General features: G+C 37.5%; 1 protein-coding gene across 1 annotated transcript; it reads left to right on the top strand.

The window, feature by feature from the left end:
* Window positions 1-15,133: 15,133 nt before the first annotated feature.
* LOC140981579 (uncharacterized) lies at window positions 15,134-16,628 on the top strand. Its single transcript, XM_073448010.1, has 3 exons — window positions 15,134-15,290; window positions 15,654-16,090; window positions 16,134-16,628. Exons 1-3 carry the CDS (start codon window positions 15,134-15,136, stop codon window positions 16,626-16,628), a joined length of 1,089 nt encoding a protein of 362 aa, XP_073304111.1.
* Window positions 16,629-21,396: the final 4,768 nt, after the last annotated feature.

Raw genomic sequence — 21,396 nt, 5'->3', positions numbered from 1 at the left:
TGAGTGTCGTATGATTCTAAATCCATCCATATGGTGTTGATTGAAAGTTTATCGTTAGCATCAAACTGAAACGTCTCCTATTCATTTTGTTTAAAACTTACTAGAAATTTTTTTTTCTCCTTAATCTCCATAATTCGAAATATACACATATATATTTTAAAATACCTTGACACCATTTTTAAAATAAAACAACCAACTAACATTTAAAAATCCAAAGAAAAATAGTTCAAATCGTAAAATCGTCAAATTTTTTACCTGAAAACATTTTTAAAATAAAACAACTAACTTACATGAATTTTCTCGTATTTTTATTTAGCTTAGATCGAGTACTTTTAAATTAATCTTTAAATATAAAATATTAATGCTTTTTAATCCCGAATTAAATCAAACTTTAATATAAAATTCTCATATTAAAAACTTAGACTTTTGAGCTTAAATATAAATTTTCCATAATTTTATTAAGCTTAAATCTAGGCGTTTCAATTAATTCTTTAATTAACGTTTCGTGTGACGATTAAATCTCGGATAAATTCAAAACTCATTATTTTGATCCCAAATTTTAAAAATAACATTTTTATTATTTATTCTACCCTTGTGAGCCATGAACCACACCCGTGGTCCCATGGTTCCAATTTTAATCTTTAAAATCTCGTTTTTGACACATGTAAGGAAACACCAAGCCATCTCCGAAAATACTTGAGCCATGGTCAAGCCACCTCGAGCCAAACCCGATCCAACCCACCTAGGCACCCTCATGACCAAGCCCAACCCGTGGAACCAACCCTAGCTCGCTCAGAACCCTGCTGGAAACTAACCCAATTGCATACATAAGTGCGTGTGAGCTGTTCTAGTTGCAATAGGACTCCTAGCTAGCCTAGGGCTCTTCCAGCCGAGCCACCACCGAACCACAATGACCCTAACTGACCTTGGACCACGCCCAGCCCCAGCCCAGACGCCCAAGCCCTTGAACTCCCGCACGAAGCACTGCCCATGACAGCAGCCGCGCGCGTCCTTGTTCCCTCGAGGTTCTCTCGTTTCCTCTCGAGCCAGCAGCCACCCAAGCCGCAGCATCCCCTGCCCAGACCCTTGTGCACCCTCTTAGGACCCTAAGGACCTAGTCTAACCCAACCAAAGCCCTTTGGCTGAGCCCCTTAACCACCTGCGCAAGTTGCACATCTGCACACCTGTGCACCTTTCTCCGGTGGCCTCCCCAGCCCCTGGTCTCGAGTCCTAACATGGCTAGGACTCCTTACTTGACCCGAGCCAAGCCCCACCCAGCCCTGGTCGCAACCAACCCAAGCCATGCAAAGCTTAACCCCCTTAACCGTGGGAGTGATTTCAGCACACCGTTTCTTGTGTGCAGCCTGTTCTTGTGTGTTCTAGGACTGTTTAAAACATGTAAAAACAATCCTTAAACATTTCCTAATCATGGCAGCCCTTTCATGTACATATACATCAAGTTTTTGAATCAAAACATGCTTCAAAAATTCATGTGTTGTGCAAAAAACGAAATTACATAAAAAGTGTCACTTGTTTTTCATAAAATTCTTAAATAAATTACATAATATGGTGTGATGATGAGTAAAGGAAAAATATGGCGTTCTTTTGCGTGTAATACGCACGAAAAAGAATCGATGATGCGAAGAACGGCGGCGTACACCTTGGCTGAATTTTTCCTTCAATTTTCGAACTTCCTCCTTGATGATGCTTGTGTGTGTGTCGTGTATTTGTTGGAAAAGAATTGTGTGGCTTTTGAGGTAGGGGAGGCGTGTGAATTGTGTGAGTTATGGGGTATGATTAGGCTTAAGTAATAATTAAAAACACTAACAAAAGTTTAGGCCCATTGAGAAAGTTAATTAGGCCCAATTAGGCCATTAGTGTTTAATTAAAATATTTTGTTTAATAAAGTTTGTGAATTTATTAGCCGGGTTGCCAAACATTCGTATTTTTATTGAAAAACTAACACCGATAAAATTTATGTCCCGAAGTATAAACACAATTATTTAATAAAAAAATTTCCTATTTTTTCAGCCATCGGTCTCTGTTCCTCGATCGCCACTCGAATCACCTTTTAAAAATACATTTTAATGCAACAATGTAGAAAAGTTTATTTTAAACATGTCAACATACACAACATAATTAATTTATGCAATTAAAACAATTAATTGAAATACACAAGGAATTTAATAGCTTGTATGCATGTGGTTCGCGTGGACCTTCGAATTATTTTCGGGGTGTTACAATCTTCTCCTCTTGAATTGAATTTCGTCCTCAAAATTTCTCTTATCTTTGATAATAAAAAGCTTAGACTTAGTTCTAGTATTCCGATAATCGTGGCTTCCGTTGCGCTACTCTGATAAAACTTAAGCTCTAGAATCTCTTTATGTCTCCTTGATCCTAATTAAATTTACCTTCTAAATCCTTGTTTTGCGAATCGCAACTTAAAACGACCCATAATGACTTATTGCTGTGTTACTATGACCTCTAATGTTCACTTTTCTTACAATCCCAATTTAATATGTTAGACTTAATTTAGTTGTGGTGATGAGAATAAAAACCAGTAGGAACAATCAAAACCAGTAGGAATAGCAATTACCTGAAGTCAATAAAAAGCAGAAGCTATCGATTCGCTTTAACAGAAGCACTACTTTAGTTAATACTCAAAGGCTTAGAAAAATAGAAGCAAAACTAAGCAGAACTTGGCTTCACTAGATCAGTACTTAACAGCCTTTACTCGATCGTTTCTATCTTAAATGTTACCGTTACATTACCTAGTACTAAGCATTAATTGCACCGTTAATGATGTACGAAGTCATTTAATACGTTTTACCAGTTTTGGTGTAAAACAAGACTGATTATGTTGAAAGCTTTATGCAGGATCTTTTTTAGGAAATAAAGTTGTTTCCATCAGAAGTCAAGGAGCCGTTTTCGGTTATAGACGTGGGACTCAAGTTATCTCTATATATTTATGGATCAAACCTATTTAGAGGATAGGTTGATTATTTTCTAAAGGAATTTATATCTATCCAACGTTACATTGAGCAACCGCGAACCAATCGTTATCTTCCAAGCTCAACTTGCAAGAAAAGCAGTACACGCTCATATCTTACATCTGATCTTTGGAGATCATTTTGTACTGCTGTTTCTTCACCTCTTCGAGCTATACACCTCTTCATTTTATACTTTTCCAGAACCTTATTGTATTAAATTATTGTGTTGAGTTACTAAGAGTTTCAGTAGGCAAAGGATAAGTCCTGCTCAAGTGGGTGTGTACAAGTGTGTACTGTAAAATCCAAAGTCTTTTAGTGATACCTTCTGGAAACAGAAGAAGGGAAGACGTAGAAGATTTTATCTTCGAACTTCCAGAAACAACTACTGTTCTACTGCATACTGTTATTATTATTTTCACCTTACTCCATCGGATCGTTTCCGCACTTATTAGTGTGATCTGCTGGACTCATGCTTGAACAAGAACAGCTACAATCTCTAACAAGATTCTAGCACCCTTTGCAAAAACTATCATCAAAGGAAAGAGTTTATTCACCCCCTCTAAACTCTACATCGATCCTCAACAAGTGGTATTAGAGCAGATTTCTCTTGTTCTGAAAATTTACAACAGTTATGGCACATTTTAGCAAGATTCCCATGTTCTCAAAAGAAGACTTTGATGACTGGAAGATCCGGAGGCAAGCTCACCTTGCAGCTCAAGATGATGACAAGTGGTTTGTCATCACAGATGGTCCATTAAAGATCTTAAAGCCTAATACAGCTGTTGCTGTTACTGATGGTGCGCCGAAAATGATTGAAAAACCAAGAAGCGAATGGACTGACAAAGATAAAAAGAAAGCCAATCTCGAAAACATTGCGAAGGACATTCTGTATAAAATTCTTGATAAGAACATCTTCAGCAAGATCAAGACGTGCTCTACCGCAAAAGAAATTTGGGAAAAGCTCATTCAAATATGTGAAGGAAATGAGAAGACGAATAAAAATAAACTGTCTGTAGCAATGCAGAAGTTTGAAAATCTGAAAATGAAAGCTGGTGAAACTCTAAATGAGTTTGATGAACGTTTCAGCAGCTTGGTTAATAAACTAGCAGCTCTAGGTAAAGAGCACAACAACAGAGAAATAGCACTCAAAGTAATGAGAGCTCTGCCCAGAGAATGGGATGTAAAAATTATGGCCATGAGAGTATCTAAAGATCTGAACAAGTTAGAACTGCATGACTTGTTTGCTGACTTAAAAGCCTATGAGTTCGAACTGGAAGTGAGGAGCGGAGAAGAGTCCTCATCTAATCTATCTACTAAGGCTCATGCTGCTACTGCCACGACTATTACTACTCCTGGTGCTGCTGTAGTTGTTCCACAAGCAGTACCAGCTACCATCATTGAGAGCACTTCTGAAATGACTGCTGAAAAGATCAGCAATGATGCTATGTCTTCATTTGTGAAAAAATTCTCCAGATTCATGAAGAAGAATCATCGAGCTTACCAAAACCCTAACCAGAACTTCAAGAAGGATTCACCACCTGGTGACATGGCATGTTCTAACTGTGGAAAGATCGGTCACTTTATTGCTTATTGCCCAAAGCCCAAGAAAGATGACCAGAAGAAAAAGGAATACAAGAGGAATGACAAGAAATTTCGAAAACACCGCAAAGCGATGATTGCTGAGGAAAGCAAATCTAAATGGGCGGATTCTAGTTCTGAGTCTTCTGAATCAGAAAGTCATTCTAGTGAAAGCGATGCAGAAGAGATCAAATGTCTCATGGCAGATATTGAACCAACCTCGACATCTGGAGAGGTACTTGACTTTGACTCTGACGAATTTACACGAACTGATTTGATTAATGCATTGCATGACATGGTGGAAGAGTACTCGAGACTTTCTCAGTCATTCGAGGAAGTTAAGTGTGGGGTCCTTAGCTCTTAATCGTTATTACAATGCAATTTGATTAGGGTTAAGTAATTACAGCAGAAAACGAGTTTAAAATTTCTTTACAATGAGCCCAAAATATGCTATTTGAATACTAACAATAGTATTTCATTTCACATCATAAAACATGCCCACACATAATCAAAACAACTCATACAACAACAAATCATATCATCGGGACATACCCCGGCATATAGATACATAACATATATACTGGGAAAGACCACGAAACCTCAACTCAAACTGTGACTCCCTCAAGAAGTACCATTTCCGGTCTCCTGATATCCTGAAGTACCTGTCATTGTCCACATACAAAGACAACAACAGCCCCATCTGGGCTGAGCAAAGCTCAGTCTATATACTGGGAAAGACCACTAAACCTCAACTCAAACTGTGACTCCCTCCAGAAGTATCAGCTCCGGTCTCTTGATATCCTTGAGTACCTGTCATTTTCCACATACAAAGACAACAACAGCCCCATCTGGGGTGAGCAAAGCTCAGTCTGAAGCAACCACAATATATACCACAGATATCTAAACAAAGATATATGATATGCAATACATGTATGTCGTGGCGGTATCAGGTCAAATGCCCATCCACTGAGAACATGTCAGAGTCAATCGAATCGCTATCAAATCAATGCTCGAGCTGGCACACCGGCCTCAATCAGGGATAATCGTATGATAGCGTCGACAAAGCGCCATCAAATCCCAAATCACAATCAATCATCAGGGCCACAAATGACTATGCTTTAAGGGTCTTGTAATACCAAATATAGCATTGTGTTCACAAACCCCAGAATCAAATCAATTCATATCAGGGTATACAAGGATCATAGCTTAACGTGCATGTCATGTATATCACATCAACTTAACAAATAAGGCATATAGACATGTATTTCAATCCAATCAATCAAACATATATCATATAATACAGATACCTGTCGTATGTTATTCGGTCGCAACATACCTCAATTCTTCGTTCCAGTCGATGTAGCTTGAAGATATCAGTATAATAATCTATCTACATCAATAACATATTCACTTCAATCAATAACATAATTCAAAATCAATAATATAAGTTTCAAATATCTTTTGAAACTTCAAAAATTCATATCAAAGTCAAATCATAGCATAATTCAATTCCGACTTCAAAACTTAGTTTCTTATTGGTTATTTTATCGCATCTGTTCATCAGAATTAATAATTACTGACAAATAAGTCTTCAATCTCAATCCAACGATTAAAATTCCCTAATTATAATAAATTGAGAATAATTCAAAATAACATCACTATAATCATCTCTTCTCCGTTAAAATCATACACTATTCAACAATCTTCAGTTTCTGTATGATTTAACAATTTATCGGATTTATTCCAAAAATCGACGAATTTCAAACATCACCAAAAATATAAAATTTATACATCAAATCGAAGACCTTGTGTCAACGATCCCAGAACTGAAGTCGGTTTGTCAATTGGATAAACCGATAAGTCGCACGATCGAAAAAAAAATTCAAAACTGTATATTCTTTTCTCTCCTCTCTGTCTCACTTCTTTGTTGCAAATGAAAGAATTTTCATTCTTTTCACGTAAGATGAAGTTTATCATTTCTTTTTTTTTTTTTAAATTTTAATATTATATTATATTATATTATATTAATAAAATAAAATAATATAATATAATATAAAATATTTAACATTTTAATATCGGTATATCTCTTTGGATCAGTCAAATTATCACATTTTTCAAAACTCAAAACATGAAACTTCTATATCTTTGAGTTTTCTACGTTATATCCAAATTTCAAATCATTTGGACTTTATATGACCAATATATGTCGCTAATTACCATTTTACCCTTAAAATTAATTCATTATTTTTCAACTTATTTACGAAAATGTCATCAAAATAAATTGAATATTTTTCAACGTATTTACAAATGCCATCAAAGCTATTTTATTTTCGGAGTCTCCCATTTCTCCCCAACTTAAAAGATTTCGTCCTCGAAATCTCGAACATCTCTAGATAAATAACATTGACAAGCATATAATATGTCACAAGGTATAGTACATATCGAAACTAAAATCAATAAATTGATCACTATACATTGAATACAATGGAACAGGTGGAATAGAATCAAACAAGTGTGGATATAATTCTCGCATCTTGCTTTCCAATTCCCACGTTGACTCCTCCACACCATGTCGTGTCCATTGCACTCGAACTAGCGGAATCGATTTGTTACGCAATACTTTCTCCTTCCGATCCATAATGCAAACAGGTTGTTCAACATAGGAAAGAGAAGGATCAAGTTCAACCTCATCATGTGCAAGTACATGTGATGGGTCTGGTTCATACTTTCTCAACATAGAAACATGAAATACACCATGAATGGTAGATAAAGCTGGTGGCAATGCCAACCGATAAGCAAGATCCCCAACATGATCAAGGATCTCATATGGACCAACATATCGAGGAGATAACTTCCCTCGCATGCCAAATCGAACAGTGCCTCTGAAGGGAGATATTTTCAAAAACACTTTATCACCTTTCTAGAATTCTAAGGGTCGTCTTCGTTTATTCGCATAACTCGTTTGACAATCCTGAGCAGCTTTCATCCGCTGTCGAATCAATTTAACCTTATCATTCATTTCCTGTATCATTTCAGGTCCAGTCAATTGTTTTTCACTAATTTCATCCCAGAATAATGGTGATCTACATCGTCTCCCATATAAGACTTCAAACGGTGCCATACCAATACTCGTTTGAAAGCTATTATTATACGAAAATTCTACCAATGGTAAGGCATCTTGCCATCCCATTCTGAAATCCATCATAATAGCACGTAACATATCTTCTAAAGTTTGAATTGTACGCTCAGTCTGGCAATCAGTTTGAGGATGATAAGCAATACTCATAGCCAAGCGCGTACCCATCGCTTCTTGGAAACTACCCCAGAATGTAGAAGCAAACCTGGGATCACGATCTGATGCAATTGAGACTGGCACACCATGCAGTCTCACAATATTCTCGATGTATAAACGGGTCATTCTCTTATAAGGATAAGTCCGCTCATACGGAATGAAATGTGCAGATTTCGAAAGTCGATCAATAACAACCCAAATAGCATCACAACTCTTGGGCGAACGAGGTAAATGAGTCACAAAATCCGTAGCAATATGTTCCCAATTCCACTTTGGGATTTCAAGACTATGGAGTAATCCTCCAGGTTTCATTCTCTCGGCTTTTACTTGCTGGCAAACAAGACATTTCGAAATAAATTCAGCAATGTCCTTCATACGTCCCACCAGAATTGGGGTCTCAACGTCAAATACATTTTCCGACCTCCGGGGAGAATAATGTATTTGTTACAATGTGCTTCTCGAAGAATGGCAGATTTCAAATCAGAATCATTAGGGACTACCAGCCGAACATTAAGTCGTAAAGAACCATCAGAAGAAATCTGAAATCCAGACTGATGTCCTGTAGATACAAGTTCTTTCGACTTTTGGATCTGAGCATCGCTTCGTTGGGCTTTTCGTATTTTCAATATCAAGTTCGACTCAATTTGCAATGTTGAGACAGTGACAGAATTCCAATTCGAGTGAAAAGTCCAGCCAGAAGTACATATATCCTCATGTACCTTGGCAACACTAACAGAAGCTAAAACAGAATCATGAACTTTACAACTCAAGGCATCCGCAGTAACATTCACCGATCCCGGGTGATATTGAATCTCACAATCAAAATCCTTTAGGAGATCCATCCACCTGCGTTGTTTCATATTCAAATCAGATTGAGAAAAGAGATATTTCAGACTCTTATGATCTGAATAGATAACAAACTTTTCTCCGTACAAATAATGACGCCAGATCTTCAAAGCAAACAGAATGGCAGCCAATTCAAGATCATGAACAGGATAACGTGTTTCATGAGATTTCAATTGACTAGACGCATAAGCAATCACTTTGACATGTTGCATCAGAACACAACCTAAACATTTACCAGACGCATCTGTACACACTACAAATCCTCCGGTACCTGAGGGAATAGTTAGCACAGGTGCTGTGGTCAATCTCGTCTTCAATTCAAGAAAACTAGCTTCACATTCATCTGACCAAATAAATATCTGGTTCTTCTGTGTCAGTTGAGTAATAGGTTTAGCTATTTTCGAAAATCCTTCAATAAAACGACGATAATAGCAAGCTAAACCCATGAAGCTACGAATCTCAGGAACATTCGTAGGTCTCGGCCAATTCAATACAGCTTCAACCTTAGCAGGATCAACAGATATACCATGTCTCGAGATGAAGTGGCCTAAAAATACTATTCTATCCATCCAGAATTCGCATTTGGACAATTTAGCATATAAATGTCCATTACGAAGAGTTTGAAGTACCAGTCTCAGATGTTCAGCATGCTCCTTTTTCGATTTCGAATATACAAGAATATCATCGATAAATACAATAACGAATCGGTCAAGATACTCACGAAAGACACGATTCATTAAATCCATAAAGACAACAGGAGCATTCGTGAGACCGAAAAGCATAACCAAGAATTCATAGCGGCCATACCTGGTACGAAAAGCAGTTTTAGGCACATCTTCTTCTCGAACACGTACTGGATGATACCCAGAACGAAGATCAATCTTCGAGTAGACAGAAATACCCTGAAGCTGATCAAAGAGATCATCAATACGAGGACGTGGATACTTGTTTTTCACAGTAGCCCGATTCAATTGCCTATAATCGATACACATTCACATAGTACCATCTTTCTTTCGAACAAATAAGACCGGAGCTCCCCAAGATGATACACTCGGTCGAATATATCTCTTGTCGAGAAGATCCTATAATTGTTCTTTTAATTCTTTCAATTCAAGAGGTGCCATGCGATAAGGAGCTTTAGATATAGGCGCAGTTCCCGGTACAAGATCAATACTAAACTCAACTTCTCGATGATGAGCAAAATCAAGAATCTCATCGGGAAATACATCTGAGAAATCTTTCACAACAAGAATATCAGATAAAGATGGCTTCTTTTTTGAGACATCAACAGCATAGATAAGATAACCCTCATCCTCGCTAAACAAAAACCGAGACATGTCCAGAAAGGATACCAAAGGAATTTTGGCTTGAGAACCCTTGCCATAAAAATTCCACTTTGGTTCATCAATAGGTCGAAATCGAACCACTCCATGAAAACACTCGACAGTAGCTCGATTTGTCGTCAAGATATCCATGCCAACAATACAATCAAAGTCATGCATTGGAAGGACAATCAAATCCAGAAATAGCACATTGTCCTCGTATATCAATACACAATTCTGCACAACTTGCTCAGACAAAATAATCTTTCCTGCAGGCGTGGCTATCGACAATGTATCATACAACGGAGTACTCATAATATCATGAGATGCAACAAATGAATGAGATATGAATAAGTGAGATACTCCTCAATCAAATAAAACATGTGCAGGATAATCGCAAAGCATACAAATACCTGCAATCACACCACCAGGAGCTTCCTTAGCCTGATCCTCGGTCATGGCATACACTTTCACTTGAGGAAGGCCTTGGACAGTCTAACCACCAGGTCCTCGGTATCGTGGAACATTCGACTGCTGAAAAGAGGGAACAAGAACAGCAGGTCTCATCATATTAAGGCCACCTCTAAATCCTGGCTGGGGTTGAGATGACGTCGTACCCCTGTTCGGACATACTCGAGAGAAATGGTCTTCCTGTCCACATTGATAACAAGTACCAAACATACCTCGACACTGTTCGATAGTATGTTTGCCTCCACAGTGGCTACAATAAGGAGCAATCACTGGACTCCCTCTCTGGGATCCACAGGAACTCGAAGAAGATGAAGAAACAGTGGAACCAGTCTTCTTACACTTCCTACCTCTCGGACGCAAGATAGGCTATTGAGCTGATACTGGAGGTGAAGGAGAGTACTGTGGACCTCCTCGCCTTAATCCAGCTTCGGCTGCCTTTGCTCGTTCAACTGCCTCTGCGTAGCTGGTAGGCAAACCAGAAATGAAAAAAGTATAAATAGCAGGGTGTAATCCATTCACAAACCTGTTATATTTTGCTCTTGCATTTGCAGCTACGTGAGGTGCATACTTCAACAAAGTCGAAAACTTCGAAACATATTCCGCAACAGTCATCGTTCCCTGTTGCAGACTATTAAATTCATTCTCCTGAGCAGTGTAATAAGAAAGAGGGGAATACTGCCCCAAAAACTGGGTCTTGAAGACATCCCATGTGACTTTAATATCGGCCTCTTTCAATCCAATCTCAGCGGCTTCCCACCAAGATTTTGCTCGGTCTTTCAATTGGTAGAGAGCAAGTTTCATTCGCCAAGCCTTAGAGTATTCAACAATATTAAACAGATGCTAGATATCCTTTAACCAGGCCTCAGCTCTTTCTGCACTATCAGTGTCAAAGAACTTCGGTGGTTTCAAGTCCTGGAATCGAGCCATCACCAGATCCATGGACAATCCTTCGAATTGTCCAACCATCCTCTCAGTACTACTACTCGCAGTTTCATTTGTGGGATCCATCTACAAATCAAAGGATGAATATCACAAATCAATATCAATTTCACATCATCATCATCTCATATCATTAGTTTCATCAATAACTTACTCAAACTAAGTCAAGTAAGAGCAAGTAACACAAATAAATCAAACACATACGCACAATTCATTTGTGCCTATTATGTGTACACAAGCCTCAATCGAGCATTCCCAGCTATGCTCTGATACCACTCCGTGTGAGGCCCTTAGCTCCTAATCGTTATTACAATGCAATTTGATTAGGGTTAATTAATTACAGAGTAAAACGAGTTTAAAATTTCTTTACAATGAGCCCAAAATATGCTATTTGAATACTAAAAATAGTATTTCATCTCACATCATAAAACATGCTCACACATAATCAAAACAACTCATACAACAACAAATCATATCCTCGGGACATACCCCGGTATATAGATACATAACATATATACTGTGAAAGACCACGAAACCTCAACTCAAACTGTGACTCCCTCCAGAAGAACCATCTCCGGTCACCTGATATCCTGGAGTACCTGTCATTGTCCACATACAAAGACAACAACAGCCCCATCTGGGGTGAGCAAAGCTCAGTCTATATACTGGGAAAGACCACTAAACCTCAACTCAAACTGTAACTCTCTCCAGAAGTACCATCTTCGGTCTCCTGATATCCTGGAGTACCTGTTATTGTCCACATACAAAGACAACAACCGCCCCATCTGGGGTGAGCAAAGCTCAGTTTGAAGCAACCACAATATATACCACATATATCTAAACAATGATATATGATATGCAATGCATGTATGTCGTGGAGGTATCAGGTCAAATGTCCATCCACTGAGAACATGTCAGAGTCAATCGAATCGCTATCAAATCAATGCTCGAGCTGGCACACCGGCCTCAATCAGGGATAATCGTATGATAGCGCCGACAAAACGCCATCAAATCCCAAATCTCAATCAATCATCGGGGCCACAAATGACTATGCTTTAAGGGTCATGTAATACCAAACATAGCATTGTGTTCACAAACCCCATAATCAAATCAAATCATATCAGGGTATCTAAGGATCATAGCTCAACGTGCATGTCATGTATACCACATCAACTTAACAAATAAGGCATATAGACATGTATTTCAATCCAATCAATCAAACATATATCATATAATACAGATACCTGTCGTATGTTATTCGGTCGTAACATACCTCAATTCTTCGTTCCAGTCGATGTAGCTTGAAGATATCAGTATAATAATCTATCTACATCAATAACATATTCACTTCAATCAATAACATAATTCAAAATCAATAATATAAGTTTCAAATATCTTTTGAAACTTCAAAGATTCATATCAAAGTCAAATCATAGCATAATTCAATTCCGACTTCAAAACTTAGTTTCTTGTTGGTTATTTTATCGCATCTGTTTATCAGAATTAATAATTACTGACAAATAAGTCTTCAATCTCAATCCAACGATTAAAATTCCCTAATTATAATAAATTGAGAATAATTCAAAATAACATCACTATAATCATCTCTTCTCCGTTAAAATCATACACTATTCAACAATCTTCAGTTTCTGTATGATTTAACAATTTATCGGATTTATTCCAAAAATTGACGAATTTCAAACATCACCAAAAATATAAAATTTATACATCAAATCGAAGACCTCGTGTCAACGATCCCAGAACTGAAGTCGGTTTGTCAATTGGATAAACCGATAAGTCGCACGATCGAAAAAAAAATTCAAAACTGTATATTCTTTTCTCTCCTCTCTGTCTCACTTCTCTGTTGCAAATGAAAGAATTTTCATTCTTTTCACGTAAGATGAAGTTTATCATTTCTTTTTTTTTTTTAATTTTAATATTATATTATATTAATAAAATAAAATAATATAATATAATATAAACTATTTAACATTTTAAAATCGGTATATCCCTTTGGATCAGTCAAATTATCACATTTTTCAAAACTCAAAACATGAAACTTCAGTATCTTTGAGTTTTCTACGTTATATCCAAATTTCAAATCATTTGGACTTCATATGACCAAGATATGTCGCTAATTATCATTTTACCTTTAAAATTAATTCATTATTTTTCAACTTATTTACGAAAATACCATCAAAATAAATTGAATATTTTTCAACGTATTTACAAATGTATCAAAGCTATTTTATTTTCGAGGTCTCACATTAAGACTGAAAATCAAAACTTAAAGGATCAAGTCAGTAAGTTCGCTTGCTTGCAAGAGAATAGCTGCAATGATTTAAAAGTTGAGATGAGTAAGTTAAGAACTTAGAATGAAAGGGTTAATGCAGATTACCAGACGATGAAATATGAGAATCAGAAGCTATCTATTCTAGTAAATGCATGGAACAAGTCTTCTGCTTCTTTAGAGAAGATGCAAGAATTACCGAAGCAATCCGGTGAAAGAAGTGGTCTCGGATTCAACAATAATGAATGCACTTCTGAAATGAGTACTAAGCCAGAACTGGATAAAGGCAAAGGGAAACTCATTCACTTTGTTAAATCCAGTATGGCATATGAACCTGAAGTACCAACTGTTAGATTTGAAAGGACTGTAGATCAGACGAACAGAAGGAAACATTATGGTCTGGATTATGGTTATGTTGAACCTAAGGGGAGTGTTCACTAGAGTTCTAGATCCAGTAGAGGATTTAACCCAGGAGGACAACCCTCTATGAAGGTTAAAAACTACAAGTACTATAATCCTAGACCTGTTCAGAAGAGATACATGTCAGACAACACAAACAGAAGGGAAGAACAACATTCTAAGATGCATACTGTTAGAAATAGCAGACCTTCTGTTGCACACACATCTTTGGACACCCGAAGTACAAGGTCACCAAGAATTGTACAAATGTGGGTTCCCAAATGACTGATAAGGATTGAACCCAAATAGACTGGGTACCAGTCACTAAAATTTGTGTTTTCAGGAACAGGAGAGGAAAGTCAAAATCAGCAGCTCCACATGGTATCTGGATAGTGGATGCTCCAAACACATGACTGGATAGAAAAATCCACTATCAGAAGTAATGAGTTGTACTGGACCAAAGATCACATTTGGAGATAACTCAAAAGGTAAAACCGTGGGTAAAGATAAGATTATCCATGGTAACATTACTATAAATGATGTACTATTAGTTGAAAATCTTTGTTACAACTTGATTAGCATTAGTCAACTGTGTGATAATGGTTACTCTGTGACTTTTCAAAAGCAAACATGCACAGTTAAAAACATTGATGAGTCTACTGTATTAACTGGAAAAAAAGAAGGCAACACATATAAAGTTTCTTGGAATGTAGATCATATTAATGTTCCTACGTGTTTAGTTGCTTCTCTTTGTGATAAAAATTGGTTATGGCATAAGAGATTGAATCATCTGAACTTCAAATCAATTAACAATCTCAAAAAGCAGAATTTAGTTGATGGCTTGCCTGATATTAACTTTGTTAAGAATCATGTTTGTTTTGCATGTCAACTTGGCAAGCAGGTGAGATCTAGCTTCAAGAATAAAGGCAGTAAATCAACTTCAAGGTGTTTGAAATTATTGCATATGGACTTGTTTGGTACAATCCCTATCATGAGCTTAAGGAAAATGAAGTATACACTTGTTGTTGTTGATGACTTTTCTAGATTTACTTGGGTGATATTTCTTACTGAAAAAGATCAAACCAAGAGCCTCCTGATCAAGGTTATGAAAAAGATTCAAAATGAAAAATCTATTTCCATCATTAAAATCAGAAATGATCGGGGTACTGAATTTACTAACAAGATTCTTGAGTTGTATTTAGATGAAAATGGCATTAATCATGAATATTCAGCCGCCAGATCACCTCAACAAAATAGAGTAGCTGAGAGGAGAAACAAAACTCTTAAAGAAACTGCTAAAACAATGCTAGCAGATGCAAACATCTCTCAGCGCTTCTGGGCAGAAGCAATCAACACCTCATGCTACACACAAAACAGAACCATGGTCAACAAGAGGCATAATCAAACTCCTTATGAGATATGAAAAGGGAGTAAGCCTAGTGTATCTTATTTTCATGTATTTGGTTGCAAATGCTTTGTGCACAATAATGATAAAAACTATTTGACTGCATTTGATTCAAAATCAGATGCTGGACTTTTTCTTGGTTACTCTGTAGTAAGCAAAGCCTTCAGAATCTTCAATAATAGAACTCTCAATGTTGAAGAATCTGTTCATGTTATCTTCGACGAAGACAGCAGTGCTCCTGAAATTTCTAATGTGTCAAATTTGAGTAACAGGTTAGATATGATTCATTTGGAACTGGATAGTGAAGACGATGCAGAACCAAATATCAAAGAATTTCAAAATCCAGAACCAAACATTCCAATAGTGGAACCAGAAGTACAGACATCAGATATACTAGTACCAGCAGCTGACATACCCGAACCTGCTACTGGTTCAGCTAAGCTTAATCCAAATATGTCAAACCAGGAAAAAAATCCTTGTAAATCCTTTTATTTGGAGAAAATCTCATCCCCCATCCTTGGTTATTGGAAATTCAGCAGCTCCTTTGAGAACCAGAAGGCAAATGATTAATGAATATATGCATGATGCTTTTATTTCTCAGATTGAGCCTAAGAATATTAAAGAAGCTCTTCTTGATCCTAGTTGGATCGAAACCATGCAAGAAGAACTCAATCAATTTAAAAGAAATGAAGAGTGGTTTCTCGTACCTATACCAACTCATCAAGCAGTCATTGGAACTCGGTGGGTATTCAGAAACAAGCTAAATGAAGAAGGCACTGTGATCAGAAATAAGGCAAGACTGGTGGCTCAAGGTTTTAGACAAGAAGAAAGAATAGACTATGATGAAACATTTGCACCAATAGCAAGGCTTGAAGCTATCAGAATATTCTTAGCCTTTACTGCCTTCAAGAACTTTAAAGTCTATCAGATGGATGTGAAGAGTGCCTTCCTAAATGGCCTATTACAAGAAAAGGTCTACGTCGAACAACCTCCAAGTTTTATTGATCATTTCTCACCACATCATGTATTCAAATTAAACAAAGTCCTTTATGGTTTAAAACAGGCACCTAGAGCGTGGTATGACACCCTCTCATAATTTCTTATCAATCATGATTTTACAATTGGCACAGTAGACAAGACTTTGTTCACTTTAACCAAGAATAAGCACATTCTATTAGTGCGGATTTATGTTGATGACATTGTCTTTGGGTCAACTAACCCCAAACTATGTGCAAAGTTTGCTAAATTGATGCAGGATTAATTTGAAATGAGCATGATGAGAGAATTAACATTCTTCCAAGGACTACAGATCAAACAACTTGATACTGGAATTTTCATAAATCAAGCTAAGTATACCAAGGAGCTTCTGAAAAAGTTTGGTGTGGAAGCATGCTCTGCTGCCTCCACTCCAATGAGGTCATCTACCAAGCTTGATAAGGATGAAAGTGGAATTCCATTAGAGGTAACTCAGTATCGTGGTCTTATTGGCTCACTATTGTATCTTATTGCCAGTAGACCTGATATTTTATTCGTTGTTTGCATTTGTGCAAGATTTCAATCTAACACCAAGCAATCTCATTATATTGCTGCGAAACGTATACTGAAGTACTTAAAGAGAACTCAAAATGTCGGCTTATGGTATCCCAACGATTCATCTTTCAATCTTATTGGATATTCAGATGCTGATTATGCAGGTTGCAAACTAGATAGGAAAAGCACAAGTGGTTTTTGTCAATTCTTTGGTGATAGGCTGATCTCCTGGTTTAGTAAAAAGCAGACTTCCATAGCTACATCTACTGCAGAAGCAGAATACCTCGCTGCTGGAAGCTACTGTTCTCAAATACTATGGGTGCAACAACTACTTAAAGACTATGGAGTTCAAGCTTCTGAATCACCTATCTTATGTGACAATACCAGTGCCATTGCAATCACACAAAATCAAGTACTTCATTCCAAAACAAAGAACATCGACATCAGACATCATTTTATTAGAGATCATGTACAGAAGAAGGACGTTCGTCTAGAATACGTTTCTACTGATCAACAAGCAGCAGACATGTAACGCCCCAGATTCGACGACTGTCCTCACTGTACCAAGACGAGTCTTTCCAGCGTGATTATGTCCTCACTCACACGCACCCTGGGAAACTTCCCAGGTGGTCACCCATCCCAGAATTGCTCCAAGTCAAGTACGCTTAACTTTGGAGTTCTTATGTGATGAGCTACATAAAAGAAGATGCAACTTCGTGATATGAGTAGTACACATCAAATCTTTTAAGCCCTCTTCAACTGTACAGTCCATTACATTGAACAGTCTCGGAATCCCTCTCATTCCCGTGTGGGATCGGTTCATTCATGTTCCCTCCACCTAGAAGCCTGCCAGGAGCCGCTCATTGTCCGTGCAACTGATGGCACCGGCGATCATCCCCCGCCCTCTTCGTCCCCCGGGCCTCACAAGAAATCTTTACAAAACCTCTGCCTGAGAATAAGTTTTCTCATTTCCAAAATGTTCTTGGATTAATTGAATTAACTTGAGTATATTGTTGTTGACAGTTTGCTAAAATTACTTGTTCAATTTCAGTAAGTTCATGAGAAAGGGAGACAATTTGTGGTTTTCAGAATTGATTATTGAGACTAATTTTTTCTCACTCTTTCTTCTGTTTGTTTCGTGTTAATTGTTTATTCGCTTATTTGCAATCAATAAAAGCAGTAGATAAAGAGACATGACAAAATGAGCTTTTCATTCATAAAACCAGATGCATTACAATATGTTTATCTACTACATTTGTTGATATCAGCAGTTTTGAGGTACCGCGGTAGCACTGAGTACTTCAGCAGGAATCTAATTACAGACTGCTGGGATCCTCTCTCTTCGAATGATTGTGGTTGTGGAAGAGATGATCCCTCAGCTTAGTTCTAATAATTTTGAACAATCTAACTGATTGTTCATATTATAAACCAAGGAATTTCTTCCAAGTCTTCATAACTTGAAAAAGGATGTCTTCAAACATCTGCTTACGAGAGGCTGGAAGTTGTTTGTGGAATTCCTCTGCTGATTCAGACTCCGGAGAAGCCTTCGAGAGGTCTCTTGAACTACTCATTTGTTTTGATTTGATAAAAGTGTAAATGACTTAGTTTGTGAACTTGCAGGCATTTATATAGAATCTCAGGGAGCTGAAGAGACGGTTATCTGACTACTCGAATACCAAGAATAATTTATGATTCCCTCATATTTCGTATCTTCGCATTTATTAATTGCATTGATTTATGGGGAACAATATCTTTTTCAGACTTATATTTTCGTACTTTGTCAGAAGCAGAAAGGATGTTTGTCTTTTCGATGTGTTGCTCCTACTCAACCATCTTTGCAATCTTCTCCCAGCAAGAAGAAAGCCCGTACTCTGCTTCGAATCAAGAAAACAGCAGCAATTGCTAATTTAAACACTGTCCCGTTGAGACAAGTGTTTCCAAAAGCCGTCTCTTCTGTACAAAAAACCACTTCTGTCTCTAAACCAGCTGCTGCCTCTGCTGCTACAACATCTACTGCTTCAACCTTCAGACCCTTGTCTGGAGTTGTTATTCGTGAACCTATTGCAGGGTCTTCTGCTTTTAGACCTGTGATACCTGCTTTATCTTCGGATAAAGGTAAAGGAAAACTCATTGAATAACCACCATTCAAAGTTGCCAAATCATCTGTTCTATCTGGTATTGATCTTCATTTGGAAGAAATTGAGAATTTTGCCAATGAAGCAATGACTTTCTTTGATGATTGGCACAAGGCTCGCGTATTCCATCCTCTCACATTCTTCAGAAACCCAGGTGTTTTCTGAAAAATGGTGAAGAATGAGAGAAAGGTTTTTAATCTTGCAAAGACAGAAAATGTGATTGAAGCTATGAAACGCCGAAGTTTCATTTTTGAGCAACTTAAATGTCAGAAGCTAGAATCAGTGTTGAAGAATCTTCAGTTAAATTTTGATGCCTTGATTCCCACTGCTGCCCAAGATCAGAATGTGATCCTTATTCTTACTGACCGTTTGAGGATAATGAATGAGCAACTTCTTGCACAAGGACAGACATTTGGAGTTTCTGAACAATATTCAGTAGGCTTCATTCCAGAACTTGATCAAGCTAAGTCAGTTGAGGAAAGAGCTATAGCTCCTCCAGAAGCTAAGGTTTCTAGTACTTCTGCCTCTCCCCAGTTGTCTACTCAATCCTCTCCTCTCATCTCTGTTTGTGAACTGGCTTTAGTAGATGAAGTCGTTCAATCTATTGCTGTTGTTATCTTTGCTGCACCAGAAGCAGCCCAAACTGTTGAATCAGTCCAACCAGCGGACCAACCAAAGGAAGAATCAAATGCTGCCCAATCTCCATCACTGTCGAATTTGGAGATTTTCTCAACTGAACATCAAGCAAAAATGAGAGCTATCCAGAATGATCCAACTCCAGCTGTTGAACAATTTGAGGCCATGGAAGCCAAGCAACCAGAAAAGAAAACTCTTCATGAACCTTCTGCTGCTGCTGATAGATCTTCTGCTGAACAGTCTACTGCTATCACTACCGCTCCAGCAGACCTTGTTTCTTCTACTGCTTTAATTGTTCTTCCTACTGAATCACCCCTTCAAATAGCTCATATTGCGCATGTTGCTGAAATCGAAGGACGAATGCTAGCCAGAAGCCATCCCCAGAAGAAAATCATTTCAATCTTGAATCTGAGATTGATATACTGAGACGATCTATTGACAGAATTTCCAAAATCGTCAAGCAGTTATCTTTTGATCATGCTGTTGAAGTCAGTGCCACCGAATTTTTAAGAAAACGTGTAATGAATTATGTCCTTAACACGGCAGAATCATTGACAAAACTTGAGGTTGAATCTAACCTCTTCAGGAAAAATGTCTTGGATAGTTATACTAACCTTGCGCTCGGTCAGACTGATGTTCTTCGTACTGTCTCTACTCAAGACTCGTCTCTTCAATCCATATCCACTCAAATTGCGGCTACTGACTCCAAAATCGGAACTATCAACACTCATATTGAGTCCTAATCTCAATCTATTCAGGCTCTGAATGAACAAGTTTCAAGTCAAACACCGATTCTGTAGATACTGTAAACTGGCCTTATTACCCTTACTGGACGAGTGGATCTCTTACTTACTCAAGTTCAGGCGCTTGATGCCAAAAAAGAGAAAACAGAAGGCAGACTGGAAACAGAAGGAAGAATGACAAAAGAAAGAAGAACTAAAGGGCATGCTGCAGAATCATCTTCACCTCTTCAAGCTATACACCTTACGATAATTTTCGAAAAAGAGTTTGTAATCTGGAAAAGAGTCTTTTCTAGAACCTTGTTGTATTAAAATATTGTGTTGAGTTACTAAGAGTTTCAGTAGGCAAAGGATAAGTCCTGCTGAAGTGGGTGTGTACAAGTGTGTACTGTAAAATCCAAAGTCTTTTAGTGATACCTTCTGGAAACAGAAGAAGGGGAGACGAAGAAGATTTTATCTTCGAACTTCCAGAAACAACTACTATTCTACTGCCTACTGTTATTACTATTTTCACTTTACTCCATCGGATCGTTTCCGCACTTATTATTGAGATCTGCTGGACTCACGCTTGAACAAGAACATCTACAATCTCTAACAAGATTCTAGCACCCTTTGCAAAAACTATCATCAAAGGAAAGAGTTTATTCACCCCGCCCCCCTCTCTCTAAACTCTACATCGATCCCCAACATAATAAGATGGATGACCATACTTATCGTACATTACTTTCCTTATTTTATACCCAACATGTGTATCAGCTTATCAAATTTCGACATTAAAATCTCAAACGCATCCACTAACGCTTAGGTTTTCAAGCCTAATATC

This window comes from Primulina huaijiensis, chromosome 7 (assembly GCF_012295235.1).
Source record: "Primulina huaijiensis isolate GDHJ02 chromosome 7, ASM1229523v2, whole genome shotgun sequence".
In the NCBI taxonomy this organism is placed as follows: domain Eukaryota; kingdom Viridiplantae; phylum Streptophyta; class Magnoliopsida; order Lamiales; family Gesneriaceae; genus Primulina; species Primulina huaijiensis.
The sequence above is the reverse complement of the archived record's forward strand: the minus strand, read 5'-3'. Positions and strand labels throughout refer to the sequence as shown.

What these genes read in the sequence shown, in the direction of transcription:
- LOC140981579 (XM_073448010.1), top strand. Translation starts at nt 15,134, where the DNA reads ATGAAGTATACACTTGTTGTTGTTGATGACTTTTCTAGATTTACTTGG. An exon ending in TAAAATCAGAAATGATCGGG is followed by an intron (nt 15,291 to 15,653) that starts GTACTGAATTTA and finishes ATTCAAAATCAG; the next exon opens with ATGCTGGACTTTTTCTTGGT. An exon ending in GCTCCTTTGAGAACCAGAAG is followed by an intron (nt 16,091 to 16,133) that starts GCAAATGATTAA and finishes TTTATTTCTCAG; the next exon opens with ATTGAGCCTAAGAATATTAA.